Genomic DNA, 18781 nt, shown 5'->3' with positions numbered 1-18781 from the left:
GCTAAGGGTAGCTGCCTGTCCCTAACAACTTAAATTGTGCTTTGATTGCATTCCTGGCACTGGCACTTGGCTGAGTCTGGGGAGAGCTAGCTCCTGGACTTGAGGCAGCAGGAAGCTACCCCTTCTGTCATAAATAAGTAAAATCAAAGTTTTCTACCAGTTCACTAGGAGATGAGAAAGTACCAGTACGGGTGTGAAAGTGTTATGCTGAGAACAACCTGGCAAAGGTGGCAGTTAAACTACTCATTTTGGTGGCAAGTAGCTGCAAAGTTGAGTTTGCTGTTATGTTTAGCATTCCCTCAGTATAAGCACCTGACCGTGTCTTCTACTTGCTCAAGATTCTGCAGCTCCATCTCACATCTTTGCTGACAGAAAGAGGTGTGTGTCCCTCATCTATTTCAGCTACTCTGAAAGTCTGACTGCAGATGTTAGTTCTTTACTGAAAGTAACCATCAGACTCTCAGCATATTGTCTATGTGTTGCCAGAGCATACACAAAATCTGACAGCTGGCCTGCTTCCAGCTCACCCAGGGTTGAAAGAAGAGCATTAGGGCTGGCCCAGGGAGTACATTGGATGCTGAGTACTGGTGGTGTTCCGCACTGGAGAAGGTTCCAAACTCCAGAAACGTTTTTTCAAAAAGACTGCTGAAAAGCTTACATGTCTGAAAAATATTTACCTTGGACTAAATTGCATTTGATAAAATTGTTTTGATTAGTTCTTCTGAATATCTCCCCATTAAATTATTCCAGTTTTCTTACCCTGATAGCTATCCACTCTTGATTTCAGATAAGACTTCTACTTCAATTAATTAAAAATTAAATGTTGATTTGTTTTCATTATTGAGGCAGTTTAGTTGTACACTAAGTTTGAGGTTTACTAGTTCACTTGGGCATTAATCTGAATCCATCTGTTTGCACAACTGTTTATGCTGTTCAGGTTAGGCTGGAGAACAGTTCACTTTCACAAAGTTTGTTCTGCTCAGTCTGTTTGTGTACATTTATAATGTTTTGTGTGTGTATGAATACACAGTATTATATTTACTTTACATAAGTTACGTATATTTATATATGATTACATATTTTTTTAGGATGTGGTGGTCACAACCACCACAGTTATTTTCAGTGTAAATGTGTTTCATGGGACCTAGAATAGAACTTCAGCTACTAGAGTAAACACAAGGCTTTATTCCTGAAGTTCAACATTGAATAAGTTGCTTTTTTTCTTTCCAGGTACTCTCAACCTCTGCATGAAGAAATAGCTTTGCATAAGCATCTCAAACATAAGAACATTGTCCAGTATTTAGGTTCTGTTAGTGAGAACGGCTTCATTAAGATATTCATGGAACAGGTGCCAGGTGGTAAGTTGTCTGGGAGACTAGTTTGGTGGTTGGTTTGGTTGGTTGGTTTTTAACATTTTAAAGGTATAAAAAAATGGAAGTACTGCAACAAGATATATTTTATGCAAATAAAATATTCTTTAATGTCTCATAAATTAATGGGAAAAACTGTGTCTTCAAAGTGCTCAAGTCTCTCAGTATTCAGATAGCCTGTGCTACAGGTAAAGCTCAGATCATTGCTATGGCAGGTGAGCTCCTTTTACCTACAGATCTGGTGCTGGATACCAGGTGCACACCAAAGCTGCTCTAGTGAGAGAGGACGTGGGAGAGAAAGGAGAGAGAAAATACAACAAAAGTCTCATGGGTTGAGATAAGGACAGGGGGAGGTCACTCACCAGTTACTGTCACAGGCCAAAATATGCTCAACTCAGGGAGAAGCTACCCCTGTAACCACCTCTTACTGAAACCTTTCTGCAGAAGCCTGATAAGATCAAAGATGATCTGTGGTCGTTCTACTAGAAAGACTGGAGTCTCTCATGTCTGAGCCCTCCTCAGGTACCTAACACAAGAGAAAGGTGATGGTGATTTCTGACTTTCTCTGTTTGAGACCAAAGAACTCACAGCAGTGAGATGCAACAAAAATCCCACTTCCTGAGCTTGACTGTTTGAGAAACTACGGAGTCTGTGTATGTACAAGGGCATGCACATGCACCCTTTTTCACTCTTTTACAATATTCCCCTGGGACGGCTTTTTTCCAGGCATAGGACAGAGGTGAGCACATTGATTAAGTGGGTTCTGATCTGCCCTCTCCCCTCTTGAGGAAGCATATGTTTCGCTGCGGCAGCTGAGGCCTGTGGAGATACTGAGACTCTCTTTTTAATTACTCAGGCTGGTGATAATAAGTAAGCATTTACCTGGAGAGGCCTTTGGTTATGGAAGAGGAGCCTACACTTGGTTTGGGATTGATGCTTGTTCTTACTTTTTTTTTAATTTGGGGAGAAAGCAGAATTTAATTAGATTTTTACTCTCCAAAATTATAGGCAGCCTTTCTGCTCTTCTACGATCAAAATGGGGACCGTTAAAAAACAATGAGCAGACAATTGGCTTTTACACCAAGCAGATTCTTGAAGGATTAAAATACCTCCACGATAATCAAATAGTGCATCGAGACATAAAGGTAAGAATTTGCAGAGAATTAAGCCTGACAGTGTTATGTCGCTGCATAGCCATTTATTTGTCCTGTCATTTAAAAACTTTCAGAAAAAGTTCTCGTTATCACCTACTCTCTCTGCTGTTCTGAACTGCGCATTGGGTAGTTGAACCCCTGTTGATTTGAATTTGCACCAGCAAGATACATTGGGTTTTGTTTTTTTTTTATTTTGGGAGAATTGACATACAGCCACTTAAGATGTGATAAAAAGGATATTTTTATTTCTGTTTTCAATGTCATAGTATCATAGAATGGTTTGGGTTGGAAAGGACCTTAACATTATCTAATTCCAACCCCCCCTGCCATAGGCAGGGACACCTCACACTAGACCGTGTTGCCCAAGGCTCTGTACAACCTGGCCATGAGCACTGCCAGGGATGGAGCGTTTACCACTTCTTTGGGCAGCCTGTTCCAGTGCCTCACCACCCTCACAGTAAAGAACTTCTTCCTTATATCCAACCTCAATTTCCCCGTTTTAGTTTAAACCCATTACTCCTTGTCCTATCGCTACAATCCCTGATGAAGAAGAGCCCCTCTCCAGCATCCTTGTAGGCTGATCAAACTTTCATAAAAGCTTATTAGAAGTGAAGAATATTGTGTAATGGATATTATCAGGTTCTTTTCTAAGGAGATTGCAGATGAAAAAGTTCCTTCCCTCCCCTCCGCCCCCCCCCCCCCCCCCAAAAGGACTTTTTCCTTTTTTTCTTTCTCTTAGTATTCTTTAACTGAATTCTTGTAGTAGGAGTTCACTTTGAGGATGAAGTTTTTGATAGTGGAAGTACATAAGGTAGGAACACTATGGATTCCTCTTTCATGTCCCCTCTTGAGGGCCTTAGGAGGTAATTGTTACTTACTAAAGAGTGTATTGTAGAAACAGGCTGTGCAATAAGTCTTAAATGAAGAGTCAGCAGAGAAATATAATTACTCTGAATGTTCTGTTCCTCAGGGTGATAATGTGCTTATCAACACGTACAGTGGAGTGTTAAAGATTTCGGACTTTGGAACTTCAAAGAGACTTGCAGGAATCAATCCATGTACTGAAACTTTCACTGGTATGTTCTCAGAGGAGAGACTCTTTCCTCACTTGATCTGTGTATGTAGGGTCAGAATCCACAGCTGCTGAACTTTCATTTACTTAAAATCAACATTAGAGGTTGCTGCAAGAATAACTTTTTGTAAACCTAATCTTAAACTATACACTGTCCTTATATGCACTGTTCAAAGAGAATGCTGTTTTGGAATTCCAACTTGAGACGTGAAAGCCCTCTGCAACACAAGAGCTCTGTTTTTCCTATGCTGTATTTGAGTTTGTTTCTTCTGTATGGATGGCTTCTTTATTTTGCTGATAAGGATAACTTTTTTTTTCTTTGATGACTGGCTTGGACATCTGGCTTCATTTCCAGAACTGCTTATCTACAAAGCCTGTCATTAACTTGAACTTCCGCTAGACCAGGTTGCTCAAAGCCCCATCCAACCTGGCCTTGATCCTCATTCTGCTTGATAATTTGATTGAATGTTAAATCATGTAGTGGCAGTACATTAAATAATTATACAAAATGAGAAGTGACTGTTATTGTAGTTCCATTCTCTGTTCTTCCATTTCTGCTTTAAATGGAGCAGAATGCAGAATGATGTGTCAGGTTGATACCCCTACTTCAGAAAAAATGCTCATATCACCTGCTATTTTAAGTGAAACCTGAAAACTGAACCTCTTTTTCCTCTCTGAATGCAATACAGAGTTATTTTCCTTATTTTAATCTCAATGTGTAACACCCTAAATGAAAACTAGGTCTGACCCAAAGCTCACTGAAGCCTCTTAAATTTTCATTGACTTTGAAAAACTATATCATCAGATTAGTAGATGATTTCAGATGCTCTTAACACAAGTAATATTTGGAATGGTATTTTGAGTTTTACGTAGACTGCATATGAAAAATTATGAATTTTGAATAACAGAGTATTTTTAACTCCTCTGATACTGCTCACTCCTCAGTGACTTTGTCCCTCTTGTCCTTTTGCTATCTGTTTGAAGCATTAGTCCACCTAAGTGAAAACAAAGAGTATGTTTTAAACAGGTACCCTTCAGTATATGGCACCAGAGATCATAGACAAAGGCCCACGCGGCTATGGGAAGGCTGCCGACATCTGGTCATTGGGATGCACAATCATTGAGATGGCCACAGGGAAGCCCCCATTTTATGAACTGGGAGAACCACAAGCAGCTATGTTTAAGGTCAGTCACCTTCCTTGTACAACTCACACCAGTATTTGTAAACACAGGAAATCTTATGACTGTTTTGGAGAAGCTAGAATTACAGATTGCAGGAAAAGAAGATAAAGGAAATGCTTGATTAGTGAGGATGTTGAGAAGAATGAGCTGATTCACTGAGTGGGAGTGCTGTATAGTTTTAGAGAGTAATGGGGCAATAGCAGCTATTCAGCAGCCTAGGTATTTAAAAAAAAGAAAACCGGAGGAAAGACAAAGTTTTCTGCTTTGCAAGAGCCTCTACTTGCAATTCTGGGGGATTTAATGTAATTATTTATACAGTTTGCAGTAGGTTTTTTCCTATAAGTTAATAGTTACAGAATGATAATATAACTTGAGAACAGTATACCACTTTTACTATGTAAACACTGTTTTTTGATGCTGTGTAGTGTTTGGGAAAAGAACAGTGTAGGCCATTGTTTCTCCCTTGACTTCTCTCAGGTGGGAATGTTTAAAATACACCCAGAGATTCCTGAATCCATGTCTGCAGAAGCCAAGGCTTTCATATTGCGTTGCTTTGAACCAGATCCTGATAAACGGGCTTTTGCTCATGAGCTACTTATAGATGAATTCTTGAAGGTTTCAAGTAAAAAAAGAAAGTCCCCATCAAAGCTTTCAGGTAGGCATTGCTAAACTCAGTTTGGATGTTTTCTTTTGTCAATGATGCTGCTGATACAGTCTTTAAGATGAACAGAGCACATCTCGATCCCAGGTGAAAGTTGTTGTAACCTTCTGTTTCAGCAGCTTGCTGCAGAAACACTGTTGTAGCAGAATTCTGTTATGTTGTCACAGACATGATTTATATAAATATTTCTAATCAGGTTTCTAAAAGTCTGTTCATGGTTCTGTGCAGCTTTTGTGGTTGTTGGGGATTTTGTTTCTATGGTTTAGCATATGTTATAGTTCAAAGAATGTTTGCATTTTGTATTATGTTAGAACTTGCTATTGAGCCTCAGGGGAGTTTTCTACATGAGCAAAATAATCTTTGTCCCACAGCGAACGTGCATGCACTGCATTACTCTTCTTTCATGTCCTCATTTCCTCTAGCATTATTATGGAATTATGGAGAGTAAAGAGTTTTGAGAGTTTAAGTGACATATTCTACACGTATGTATATATAATATGAAAAACTTTTCTGCAGATTTTTAGCATGATACCTGAAAGAAATAAAAAGACCATGTAAAGGAGATGGCATTGGATGATCACTGTTAATGTGGTTTTCACACCCCACACCCCTGATTAAAATTAACTTTAAATTGCAATAAATTACACATTTAGAGCATGCAGACAGGAGAGTCCAGGTAGCCCGTAAAAATGAGAAGAGAGTTACCCTTTAGACTGTGCTTATTTTCTCAGTTCACTTCAGCACATTTAACTTGATTTTTTTTCTTTGCTTTTCTCCCACAGTTCTTTCAGCTAACACAAATGGTGAGTTTTAACATACTGCTCTATCACAACGTAATTGTGTAGATATGTGGTTGTCACTTGTTCTGGTATAATTTGTCACACTAAAATGCTGGAAAGACAAGTGGGCATAATTATGAAAATAAGTGACCTTTCTCTGTTAGGAACCTCTAATTTATTGTGCAAATTTAAGCTACTATTTGTAATCCTACCAGACTATGGCTTAATTGTCTAGGCAGGCTTGAAGAACTGCATTGTTGTTACAGGGCCATTTAGTGGAAATCTAAACAGGAAATTAAATGGTTGTTTTATGGTAGCAATAGAGCCAAGGTTTGTAGAGAAAAATAACACAGATTTTTATTAAGCTAAATTCTAGAACTGAAAAAAGTGGCATTTGAGACCCCATGTCAGGCCTGGGTGCAAGGATATTCACCTCTTTCAGGAAATGAACTGAGGGTGGGTGGGAGGAACTGAACAAGCACATAATTCCTTTCATGCTGAATTACTATCAAAAGAGCATTTTGAAATATACACATATGAAATAGGTATGAATAGTTTCTTGCAGCAGTAATGTGTGCTCTGTATTAAAAAAACAAAATTTCTGACTTAGCTGATAATAAAAGATGCATATTCATGCCAGTGGTAGAATTACATAAGGGAACATGCAAAGAGCTCAGCATTTCCATATCTCAGGAAGCTTTTGATTAAAAACATAACTGAAAGATAACTCTATTCCAGAAGACTAAGCTTTAGAAGATTTTGTCAATTTTCTTTTAATATTTCATGCTGGTGTAGGGGAAAGCTGAGGTCTTCCTGTTTCCCCTGAGAGAATAGCCTTTTCACTTCAGAACTGCAATGGCACTGTTCTAATTTCTAAATATTCCTTTATGAACAGAGTATCTTCGGAGTATATCCTTACCTGTCCCTGTTCTGGTGGAAGATACAAGTAGCAGCAGTGAATATGGTTCTGTCTCACCTGATACAGAATTAAAAATTGATCCATTCTCTTTCAAAACAAGAGCCAAATCCTGTGGAGAAAAAGATGGGAAGGGAATCCGGTCCCTTTTTCTGAGGTAAGGAACTTTCTGGTATTCATGTTATATGGTAGATTAGAAACGTATGTTTTGGGGTGGCTTTTATAAAGTTTCTTTTCACTGAGTGTCTTTCATTCAGCATCCCAGATGAAAATTTTGAGGATCACAGTGCACCTCCTTCACCTGAAGAGAAAGATTCTGGGTTTTTCATGCTAAAGAAGGACAGTGAAAGGAGAGCCACCCTTCACAGGATATTAACTGAGGACCAAGAGGAGGTGGTGAGGAACTTGATGGAAGCTTTGGCTCAGGTAAAGTAATTTCAGAAGGCAGCAAAAATTTTATGGAATTTTAAGACTTATCTGCAGTTACCTGGAACTTCTGAAATTATACCATGTAAGCTTTCACAGTTTATTGGGGGTTTGGGGCTATTAAAAGTAGACTTTCAAATTGTTTATGCTGCATTACGTATGACTCTTGTGTTGTTTGCAAATAGTATATGTATACCTGGGTAGTAGTGATGGCCAGAGAAAAGAAAAACATGTTTTCATGATAGTATATTTTGACAGTGATTTTTCAATGGGATCAAGGCTGTCAGGTCAACTCATGTAAAGTAGATCAAGTGATTACCTTGCCCCTTCCAGAGTTCTGCCTTCTGGCTGAGTGATTTGATGGAGATTTAGGTTTTTGGCCTGTTTTGGCCTTATGTTAGGTTATTGTGTAGAAAAAACGGGGCTGAATGTTCACCATTGCCTTCTAGCCAACAGCTACAAAAAGGGAAGGAGGTTAGGGAGAAAATAAATTGCAGTTGGGAGCATATATGGAGGGAAGGGAAGATGGAGTAACAGTGGGAGCTACAGCAAACAACAAAATAATTGCAGAATGACCTTTTGGCTCTCCTTTGTGGGACAATTCACAGTGATGTATCAGTTGAGGATGACACTGAGTAAATTACAGGTCATGAATACACTGCTAAATGTTGCAACACCGTAATTGGATGACTTATTTTTTGTTCTTGCTTGTAGTGTGTGTGTTGGCAGCTAATTGACTTACTTCATTCTCAAGGCTAAGTATTGCTGGTCTAAAACATTTTTGTATAAAATGTGGCAACTCATCTTCTAAAGATAGTCCTGTTTCAGATCTTCTAAAGATAGTACTGTTTAGAAACTGATGCAAACCAATATGATTATTACACATGTAGTACAGTTAATGTAATTGGAAATTGCTGCCATACGAATAAAAAGAGCTTCTAACTGTTGGTGGGGGCAGGAAGGAACCCATGGTTGTCCTGGTAACTATAGAAAGCATTAAAATAGAAGACACTAAGAGAGATGCCCATGCTCTATGCTTTGCTAAAGTGTTGCTATAAAAGACACAGTGTGAAAGGAATAATCAGTGATTGTGAGAGGCTGAAACTCAATCACAAAATCTGGAGAGGGTGCTTGATGTTTCATGCCTTCCTCAGCTGGGGCTGCAACAGCCCAAGAAGGTAGCAGAGGGGCAGAGAGTTCAAAGCACACATGCATGGGACTGTCTGTCCTTCAAGAGGATTCAGAACCCTTGACGCCCAAACACCGCTTTCTCCCTTGAAGGACGTACCTTGTTCAGAGAGTAGGAAACCTGCTCAAACCACCAGAAAGTGGTAGTAATTGCAGTCAAGGGGAAGTTGAGTTGGTTTCTTATGTCCTGCTTAAATGCAAGAAGTTAGTAATAAATGGAAGCCTGACTTGCTTGTTTTTTGTGTTTTTACATGAGCTACCGAAATAGCAAAAAGCTTAAAGGCATTCATCAGAATAAGAAGTATAAGCAAAAGACTGTATTTACTCTCTAAAGTTATACCAACTAAATACAAATTTCAATTTCAAATATTAAGTCAAAAATAGAGAACCATGTTAGTTTTTCAACATAAAGTATTAGATGCTTATTCTGAAGGAAGTAACTATTTATACAGGCTAAAGATCTCTAATATTGATTTCCACAACAGAATGACATACGGCGTTTGGTTCTCTTGCATTTGCCAGGTTTATGCCAGAATGTTACAGCTGGCCATTCATCAAGAACTATGCCAATAACATTGAGGTTTTAACTATAGTTAATTAATGCTGATGAGATGAAAAAAATATTTGATTACGTGAGAAACTAAAAATAAGAAAAAGCTCTAGAGCAATCAAGCATTCTACTGGCTAAAGCACTCATCTCTGAGGTAAAAGATCCTAGCCTCTGATCCTGACCCACTTTGATTTGGAGAATTCACCTGATGACTGGCTATACTGAAGTGGATCCCTCACCCTGTCCTGTGGTAGCTGATCTCATTTTCATATGAATAATTAAAAAGCTATTAGGGCAGATAGGTGGACACATGACACGTTGTAGCCCTGGACTTAGAAGATCCAAGTCTATCAAGGCATGCTGGGGACAGGGCAACCTGTATGGTTCCCTAACAAGAAACAGTGACCTCTTTTGGGAGGGTTATTCTCCTCCTCTAGCCTCCATACCCAGTGACTGTTGAAATTGTTCTTATGAAAAGTTTTTGTGAAGGAAAAGTGCTATCAAAACCTATATCCTGATGAGGCATGTGTGTACGTTTCAAAAGATGGCTATCAAAACTATTTATTTTCTTCTCTTTTCTACCAGGGAGCCGAAGAACCCAAACTAAAATGGGAACACATCACAACGCTCGTTTCCAGCCTCAGAGAGTTTGTGCGGTCCACTGATCGTAAAATCATCGCAACCACTCTTTCAAAACTGAAACTGGAGTTAGACTTTGACAGTCATGGTATCAGTCAAGTGCAGCTTGTGCTCTTTGGTTTTCAAGATGCTGTAAGTTGTCATTTTTACAAAGAAATTTGTGCACCAAAACTGCTGGTGGGCATGGCGGGGGGGGGAAAGCTAAAAGCAAACAGAACTTCATAGCCCATAGTTACTGAAACAATAATATTTGAGGGCTTTGAACCTGTAATAACAAAAACCCAGCACACAACCATGAGCTGGTTGCCAGGACACAGACCCTGAACACAACTGTTGAGATTTTGTTTATCGAGGATCTAGAAGGTTCAGCATGGTTGTGTGAACATTATGTCATAATACTAAAGCAGGAAAGCCTTTAAGAAAAATAATATCTCATTTTGGAGGGTTTTCTGGTAAATAAGACCAAAACTGAATGTCAGGCTTATCCTTCATAAACGCAGATCTCTTGAATTTGAGTTTTCTTACAAACTAATACATTAAACCACTTTTTGGCCCCAATAGTTGTCTGTTCACCTTATAATGTTGCATTGAGGCTTTATTCTAGTATTTTTGGTTAGCAGCAGATTTCTGCCAAGCTAAACATTTTAATTTCAATTTATAATAAGCAAGATAAGGAAGGAAAAAAGGTTACTTTCCTGTCAATAATTAATGCAAAATTTATGATTTCCTACACTGGGCAACCAAATACACACATGGATACCCTTTAAATAGGTAGTTTACCAAAAGCAAATGTTTTCTTCTTCTTAAGCTATGTATTTAAATGTTAGTTCATAAGGCTTAATGATTAAGAAGAATAACCAGCATGGGAGGGTGCAGCTGTGCTTGGCATCACTTGTTCAAACTGAAGTCATGTAGTAAAAATGAAATGACAATTTAAGTAGGCATTTGTGGTGGATGATGCTGGTGGCATTTAAACCTGGGGCACTCTGACAAGGAAGAGAGCTTTCAGGAAGGATTGCATAGCATGTAACCTGTTTGTTGCGTAGACTACACTGAAAAGAATTAGATGCTGTTTACAAGAAAACCCAACCAAACAAAAACCTAATGTGTGAAGTGAATCTGTAAAAGAGAGGCTTCCACGAACCAACATTTTCTCTTTGAGTCTTCACCTTTGAGTCACTTCAGTTCTCCATTCTACTTGGCCTCATACTAATACTGTTTTGACACTTGAAAGAAAATATCCCAACCATACAAAGTCAAGAACAAAATGGGGTGGGGGGAAGTACAAATATCTGGATTGGTTTTCTGATGGAGATGTTGCTGGGCATCAGTTGTTACGTGGTAAATTGCCTGATTTGTTTGCTTTTCAATAAAAATTTTACCCTCCTCTGTTAACTACATCATTACAAGTTGTTGAGTTTTAACTGATAGATGTCTGTCATTACTATCTCTATTATTTAACCAAGATAACCCACAGAAAGTTCGAAGAAAAGCTTTGCTTTATATGTGGCAAGTCCTAATTCTTTTGGACATACATTACATTTTAAAGTAAAACACTGACATCCAGATCAGTATCAGGACCTCAGATACTTCAGAGACTGGGATATTGCTAAAAGTGAGGGGAAAGTAGTTCCCTTGTTCTCAGGACTAAATAAGGTAACCTCGGGTAACAAGGTTTAATAATCACAATATCCTCAATCAAAGCAACCAAGAAAAAAGAAAAAACAGGTTTATGCTGTAAATGTCAATAGCGAAATCACTTTGTGTTCTTGACAAAGTTACATTGTGTTTCTTCAGTTCTTAAATAAGCTGCACATGTGAATGTCTTGGTAGGAGTCAGTATGGGAAGGTGCAGAGTGCTTGCAAACAGGGGTTATGCTGCCTCAGAAGGCAAGCCCTTGAGTCCCTGAGGCACAGGGAGGGCTCCCCGGCACTGCTGACAGCTCTCCAAGCCTAACCGCAGTGTCCAAGTGCCACCTCGTGGCTGGTCACTGGCAATAGACTTGAGAAGACAGCTACTGCTGTGGGCTGACCCTGGCTGGCAGGCGCAGGAAAGCCTCCCTACCCAGTTGCTTATTCACTCCTTGCCAATGGGATGAGGGAGAGAAGCAGAAGGGCAGAAAGTGAGAAAACCTGTGGGTGGAGATAAAGATTATTTAATAAGTGAAGGGGGGGGGGAAAGAACCACAGACTTCACAAGTGATGCAAAAGCAGTCACTGGCCACTAATAGACTAATGCCTTGCCAGTCCCTGTGCAACTGCTCCTTTAGAAAAATCACCTGCCTGGCTTTGTTGCTGAGCATGGTATCATATGGAAGGGAATACCTCTTAGGCCAGTTTGAGTCAGCTCTGCCAGCCATGTCCACCCCCAGCCTACTCACTGTTGGGGCAGCGTAAGAAACAGAGAAGGCCCTGACAGTGTGGAAGCTCTGCTTAGCAATAGCTGAAACGTGAATGCGTTACCAAGGCTGGTTTGGTCACCCATCTGAAATAACGCACTGTATGGGCAGCTGTGAAGAAAATTAACTCCATCCCAGCCAAACCAGTACAGATACCCACATAAATTACTGCTTTACTCAATACTGTTTATTTGGGACAGTGAAAATAGTATGATTAATAACTTTATTATCTTTTACACATCTTCTGAAGCCTTTATTTATGTAACTTCAGTCATTTTTACAGAGGGGTTAATACAGTGTGAGAGAATCAAACTAATCCCATTTGTAGGGAGATCTAAGAGTGAAGTATCTTCTTGCCATGTTATTTTAATAAACTAAAGAAGTTGCCTTTTTTTTTTCCTTTTTTTTTTTTTTAATAAGGCTTGGAGAAACTTCATAATTTTCTAAATACACTTTAACTAATTTCTTCCTGCAACCTCTCGAGTTCTGCTTCAACAAAAGCCTATTGCTTTGGACTGCTTTCATGCATGAAAAACACCACCAAGTCTGGTTTGTGCTACTGCCACTTACAGTGACTAGGCATTATGGTCCCACCTGCTTCTTTCCTGTCATTTGGGAATTGGAAAACAGTTCCCCCAAGGTAGAGATAATTCTTGCAAATGGCATGGAGCATCCATAGAGACACCTAGAAATATACCAAAAAGCAGCTTGAAAGCAGACCTGTGGACAATTAATTTTCGACACTGGGTTGCTCCTGTCTGATTGTATGAAGTAAAAGGTAGGAGGAAAGAGAAAATGGCACAGTACACAAATAAAGTCCCCTGACTACTTAAACTAATGTTAATTAACTATTTTCTGAACCAAGGAGCAGCATTACATTAGTTCTTTGATATTTCCTACAATTGTACTTTAAAATAGATAAGTATTGCTCAGAGAAAGCAGTGAAAGCAATGCCAAAACAGTAGCAAGATTAAATAGCTTAAGTTAGAAGCCTTTCATAATGTGGTCCCTCCACACCCATGAAGTTTTCTTAATTTCAGTATTGCAGTCATAAAATCACCAAACACAGGCACTAGTTCTTGATAAAAAAATACAAAATATTGCACAACTTGTAATAAAATCATGTAAGTTGGTGACATTGCCATTTTCTTCATTTAATGAGAATATGAAATAGTTTTAATCACCTGCTTTGATGCAGTATCTATAAGTTCAAACACCTTATATAGTGCTGACATATATTACAGTTTTAAGTTAGGTGGGATGCAATATCTAAACTGAATTTTCTGTTGCTAGGTAAATAAAGTTCTCCGAAATCATAATATCAAGCCACATTGGATGTTTGCATTGGACAGCATAATCAGAAAAGCTGTGCAGACTGCTATAACTATTCTAGTCCCAGGTGAGTAATTTCTTAATACTTAGCAAATATTTATTAGTTGATCTCTTTAAACATAATTTAGAGTTGAAACTATGATACTTAAGATTTTGAAACTAGCAGCAGCTTTTTTCCTGCTCACTGTCTGTTTTGCAGCTTCAAAACTGATCAGTGCACTGTCCAAGTTATTTTGGAAAGCATCTTTCCAAGATGTGCAGTCTAAACAATTCTGCAACACAGTGAGCAGTAGTAGGCTCAGGGGCTCTGGAGCCTGATTTTTGAGGCGCTCATTACTGCCCCCTTGTAATCTAAAGGACAGACCACTTGCCGGCATGTGCTGAGTGTGGAAGGTGTTTCTTACAAGCGTAGATGTGTTCTTTGGAGTACTTGAAGGTCTCCTTGGCTCCTGGTCAGAAGCTGTCTAAAGAGGAAAAACCCCCAAAACAAACAAACCTACAGTGCCTGCAGTTCGAATATTGTCTTTTGAACGTTGTGGAAGTAGAAGAACGTTGTAGAAGGCTAGGCTGAGGAAAGGAGTCTGTGTAGGAGAAACTGTAGCCCATTCTGTTACTACCAGAGTTACTTTTCTCTGCAGCTACTTAACTTCTAAGCTTGTGATTCCCCTGTTCCCCACACTGGAAGTAATGGTGAAATTTTTGAACCTATGATTTAATGCTTTAATCTGAAGTCAGAATACTTACGTTCCTGTTTTCTGCAGTGGGTTGTCTTCAATTATCAACAGTAGGATCTGAAAATTCCAACAAAAGTTGCAGCTCTTCCCGTTCTCATTGGTATTTTCCATAGCAGCAGCACAACCAACAAGGCATAAATAGGGTTTCTGTGTTAGTTTCAAGTCATAAGGGAAACCTGTCTTTTGATTAGACTGCCAAGCACCTATTAACAGGCATTATTGCTGTATAATAGGAGTGCTGTAGAATTCTGCATTAATAGGCACTTCTTCCCCATATCTCTCAGTATCAGCATTAAATGTAGATGGTCAAGCTTAAACAAAAGCCTCTGTGCCCTATTAGCTTTCAAGCACTGATCATCTGCCTCTTCCCTAATTGCTTTACCCTACTTATGATTGCTTCTTCTTGCCTGTCCTTACTCTTCCCTCACACCCTCCATGAATGATATGAAAATTTATCTCTGCCTTAACACTTCTGAAAATTATGGGATGTTTTAGGAATTGTATGAAGCAGATGTACAGTTATACTGCCTGCCTAGTGCTAAACAATGGCAAAATGAGCTTCTGTTCTTATCATGATGCAGAATTTCAAAGCATATTTAGACATATTTGCCTAGCAATATTTGGGTAACTGCTATATAATACATCTGCTTTCTTTAATTTAGAAGCATAACTCTCTTGATCTTAGTATGTTCAGTCTTGAAATAGTTATGTAGCATTGAAATGAAGAGATGAAATGGATCAAGGAACAAATGTCCCTTTTGTAAAGAAGAGAAATGTACTTGTTAGTTCTGCAGCAGAAAGGACAAAAAAAAAGTGTGATTCATGGAAAAAAAAGTATTTTGGTGAGGAGACTAAAGGGAGTGCTCAGCAGTAAGAAGCCACAATTGAAGGAAGGAAGGAAGAAAGATTTATATTAAATGGTTAGAATTAACAAACAGATGTTGTTGCAGTAATAGGTTATGTAGGAGTATAAGTTCTTGTGTACGTATCTTGCATACCTGGTAAGCTCTGGTAAACAGGCTAAACAGGGAATACAGAAGCCAGAGCACACATACAGCTTTGTGGATGTACATCATTTCCATATAAGCAACATTCTCTCTTATAAGTGGAAGGGAAGTGTGCTACATATAATTTTTGGTAGAGGGGTCTGTTTGTTATTTCCTCTCTATATTTTTGGATACCATTTTTGGTAAACACAGAATTCTTATAAAGGGAGAATGCTACACATGCCAGAATAGCAACAACAGGAATAGCTGGATGTAAAAGAAATAATGGTTATTTGTTTAATAAAACATTTCAGGTCAGACACATGAGAAATCACAAACCACTGAGAATGGAATTAAGCAAAAGAAAGTACATCTGCTGGGCATAGTACTTCAGCACAATTTGATGTGAAATGGTAGCCAAATCTGGAATCCTATTAATCCAGATTTTTTGGGGGGTTTATAGCTTTCAAACAGTTGATAGGCTGAATAATAACCAGTGTAAACCAAGATGCTGTTATAGTCTGAGTGGTCTTACACCCCTAGAAAGTCTCATCTGTTCCCTTGCTACAGAAATTTCATCCAAAGCTGTAGGATGATTTGTTAAATAGTCACTTAGGTCCACTTTTGTTGTAACCTCTAAGTAATGTTTAGCATCCTTAATTATTTTTTCTTTCATTTATATTTTCATGTTGCTAATAGAACTGAGGCCACATTTTAGCCTTGCATCTGAAAGTGATACAGCAGATCAAGATGATGTAGAAGTTGAAGATCAAGATGAGCAGCCTCAGAATCAAGCTATCCAACAGCCTTGCATTGTGATGGAAGATGCAGTAGCTACCTCAGGTGTAAGCACACTCAGTTCTACGGTTTCACACGAGTCCCAGGCTGCTCACAGATCACTGAGTGTCCAGCTGGGCAGGCTAAAATTAGAGACAAACAGGTAAGTCTGGACATCAGGAGACACTAGCCTGCTTGTGACAATGTGTTTGCTTAGCTTTTAAAATATATGTGCTAGAATTCTAGTGACAGTATCAGAGTTCCATACTAATGCAAGTTGTTCATTTAAATGATGGTCACTGTTTAGGTGTGACTGATCACTTCTACTAGTTTTATTCATTTCAAAACAATAGTGATGCAAGTTAAGGTCAGTCTTGATTTCAGGTGCCTTTCAAGAAAGGTTTGAAAAAAATGGGCTTGCTGCTAAGCTTCTGCTTTTTCTCTCCTTTGTATGCTGTGTAAGGCTGATGAATGTTATTATGTTTTCTGTCCATGAAGGCAGAACTTGCTGTTCTTTTTTATACTTATTCTTGGGGAATGAACTCAAGCTACTTGACAACCACATATGAACTCTACTGGGGAACTACTGCAGGCTTGCTTCATGCACAGCACTCACTGCAGCAGTGAATTTTACCTTTTTATTATCTTTTTTTTTTTAATCTCAGAAAGATGGGGAAAAGCAGAAGTTTGGATATCGTTTTTTTTTGTTTTTTTTTTTTTCTTTTTTTTCCCCAGAAATACACATATTCCACTTTAAACCTATTAAGTGGTTCTTTTGGGCTTTTTGGTTAAGTAATGTCAGAGACAAATTTTTCTTCATTCTTTTATCCAAATAATCTTTTATATATTTTTTTTTATTAAAATATACCAGATAGTCTGTTTGAAGTAGTTATTTTGAATATGACCTTGATAGAAAGAGAACACATCTTCAATAAGACAGTTGTTATGCTTCTAGAATGTTCTTTGTAGTTACTGTTCCAACTGGAATTAAAATGTTAAATTGCACTTTACTTTTAAATGTGCCTAAGAATTTTGCCATAATTAGATTAATTCATTAGACTGTGCTGTTCTTAGTAAAGTATTGGTATTTTTGATTTTTTTGTGTTACAATTCATATTTTGCTTGTGGGAGATATTTTGACTGCCTTATTGATACACTGAAATAAACACAGAAATAATTTAGATTGGTTCACTTCCCAAGTTCATGATGGGAGTTGCATCAGAAGTGATCCATTTGTAGAGGATTTTCTAGTACTTTGCTTTTGTAAATTTATTGAATGCAAAGCTTTTGGCCAAATAATCACATCCTGTCATTCACGCAGAAATTCTGAGGTAAATAATATGAGCAATTGTTTAAGTATTAATTAAAGCTTTATTGGCATAATCAGCAAGCAGTTCTCAAGAGAAAATAGTTGATTACTTCATTGGCCCCAAAGGCCTTTTTCAACCAGAATGGATAGAGGCAAAAATTAACAGAAAGGTGACTGCATACTTGTCTGGCCAGACTTGCAATCTGCACTGAGATTAAGTGAGCTGTGGGTGTGTGTAGAGGCACAAAGCAGCTCTGTGGACTTGTTAAGAATTGTTAGCTCAGGTGTGGAAGCACTCAAATGTACTATGCTGCTGCTGGGCCTGTATGCAAGCTAAAAGCAGGGCTTGATGTTTTTACAAGCAATCATATGGGATGGAGTTTACTTCTGTGCAGATACAGTTAAAGTGCTTTTGTGGCACGTTCTCTAGCTGGATTCCAGAATGTCTCCACTTTTCAGTGTCCCAGGAAAAAAAAGTTGCAGTGCTTATTTCTGCTTGACATTCTCGAAAGTAACTGCTTAAGGGAGGACACAAGGTATTTTGACTCCTCTTTTCTCACCCTTCATATAACATAGAAGGGTAGGCACTAAGTGCCTGGTATGTGGGGGACAGCCCTTGCGTGCATAAGAATATATTTCCCCAATTTAAGAAATGCGGCCACAAGTTTTCAGCACATTTTCATCACAGCTCCAGCCTTGCCACACCTTTGAAAATGTCTGCTGCAGAGATGTGGAACTGGCATTTTTCTGTACCAAAGATTATGTCAGAAAGTTTAGCCCTTGGTTTATGAAACACTTCAATATTTGTTATCAGTTGCAGTTTTGTTTAAAACAGAATGCTGGCTGTAGAAATTTCTCTGAAATTTTGTATCATGCCACCTGTTTAGTGGGTGGATGAGTATATGGAGGCTGGCGTGTTTGGGGCTTTTTGTTTTGTTTTTCTTTTTAAAGAGCTGTAGCTTTAGGAACCAGTGAATGTTTATGTCTTGGTATAGGTCATAATAAATCTAGTGAGATAATACTCCTATGAAAGTTGAATAAGTCTGTCCTTGTCTCTGTTAAGAAGGTTTCCAGCTTAAGTGTATAAAGATCTTCGCTTTCCTGAAAGTTTGAAACTATTTAAGGAAATGTGTGCTTCCTTTCCATTATTTCATAGGTTATTGGAGGAGTTGGTTCAAAAAGAGAGAGAATTTCAAGTCCTCTTACATCAAGCTATAGAAGAAAAAGATCAAGAGATCAGAAACCTACGGCTTAGGTCACAGCCAATAGGTAAGTGAGAAGTATTTTCAATGAAAAGCTTCATACTG

General features: G+C 38.5%; 1 protein-coding gene and 1 long non-coding RNA gene across 2 annotated transcripts in view; one reads left to right on the top strand and one right to left on the bottom strand.

The window, feature by feature from the left end:
• The window catches only part of LOC134174553 (uncharacterized), a 36856-nt gene that overhangs the window by 10531 nt on the left and 7544 nt on the right, over positions 1-18781 (bottom strand). The gene's annotated exons all lie outside the window — the stretch shown is intronic.
• Positions 1-18781, top strand: part of MAP3K5 (mitogen-activated protein kinase kinase kinase 5) — a 102493-nt gene that overhangs the window by 78728 nt on the left and 4984 nt on the right. The window contains exons 16-27 of the mRNA XM_062639634.1: positions 1231-1358; positions 2379-2515; positions 3495-3600; positions 4624-4781; positions 5256-5433; positions 6222-6242; positions 7114-7291; positions 7392-7560; positions 9884-10069; positions 13630-13735; positions 16088-16328; positions 18631-18743. Coding sequence (XP_062495618.1) covers positions 1231-1358; positions 2379-2515; positions 3495-3600; positions 4624-4781; positions 5256-5433; positions 6222-6242; positions 7114-7291; positions 7392-7560; positions 9884-10069; positions 13630-13735; positions 16088-16328; positions 18631-18743 — 1721 coding nt within the window. The remainder of the gene's footprint in view (positions 1-1230; positions 1359-2378; positions 2516-3494; positions 3601-4623; positions 4782-5255; positions 5434-6221; positions 6243-7113; positions 7292-7391; positions 7561-9883; positions 10070-13629; positions 13736-16087; positions 16329-18630; positions 18744-18781) is intronic.

The sequence above is a fragment of the Pezoporus occidentalis genome, unplaced genomic scaffold (genome assembly GCF_034315485.1).
Source record: "Pezoporus occidentalis ecotype Australia unplaced genomic scaffold, CSIRO_AGI_Poc_V1 ctg61, whole genome shotgun sequence".
Lineage (NCBI taxonomy): Eukaryota > Metazoa > Chordata > Aves > Psittaciformes > Psittacidae > Pezoporus > Pezoporus occidentalis.
This window is presented reverse-complemented; position numbering and strand designations above follow the sequence as displayed.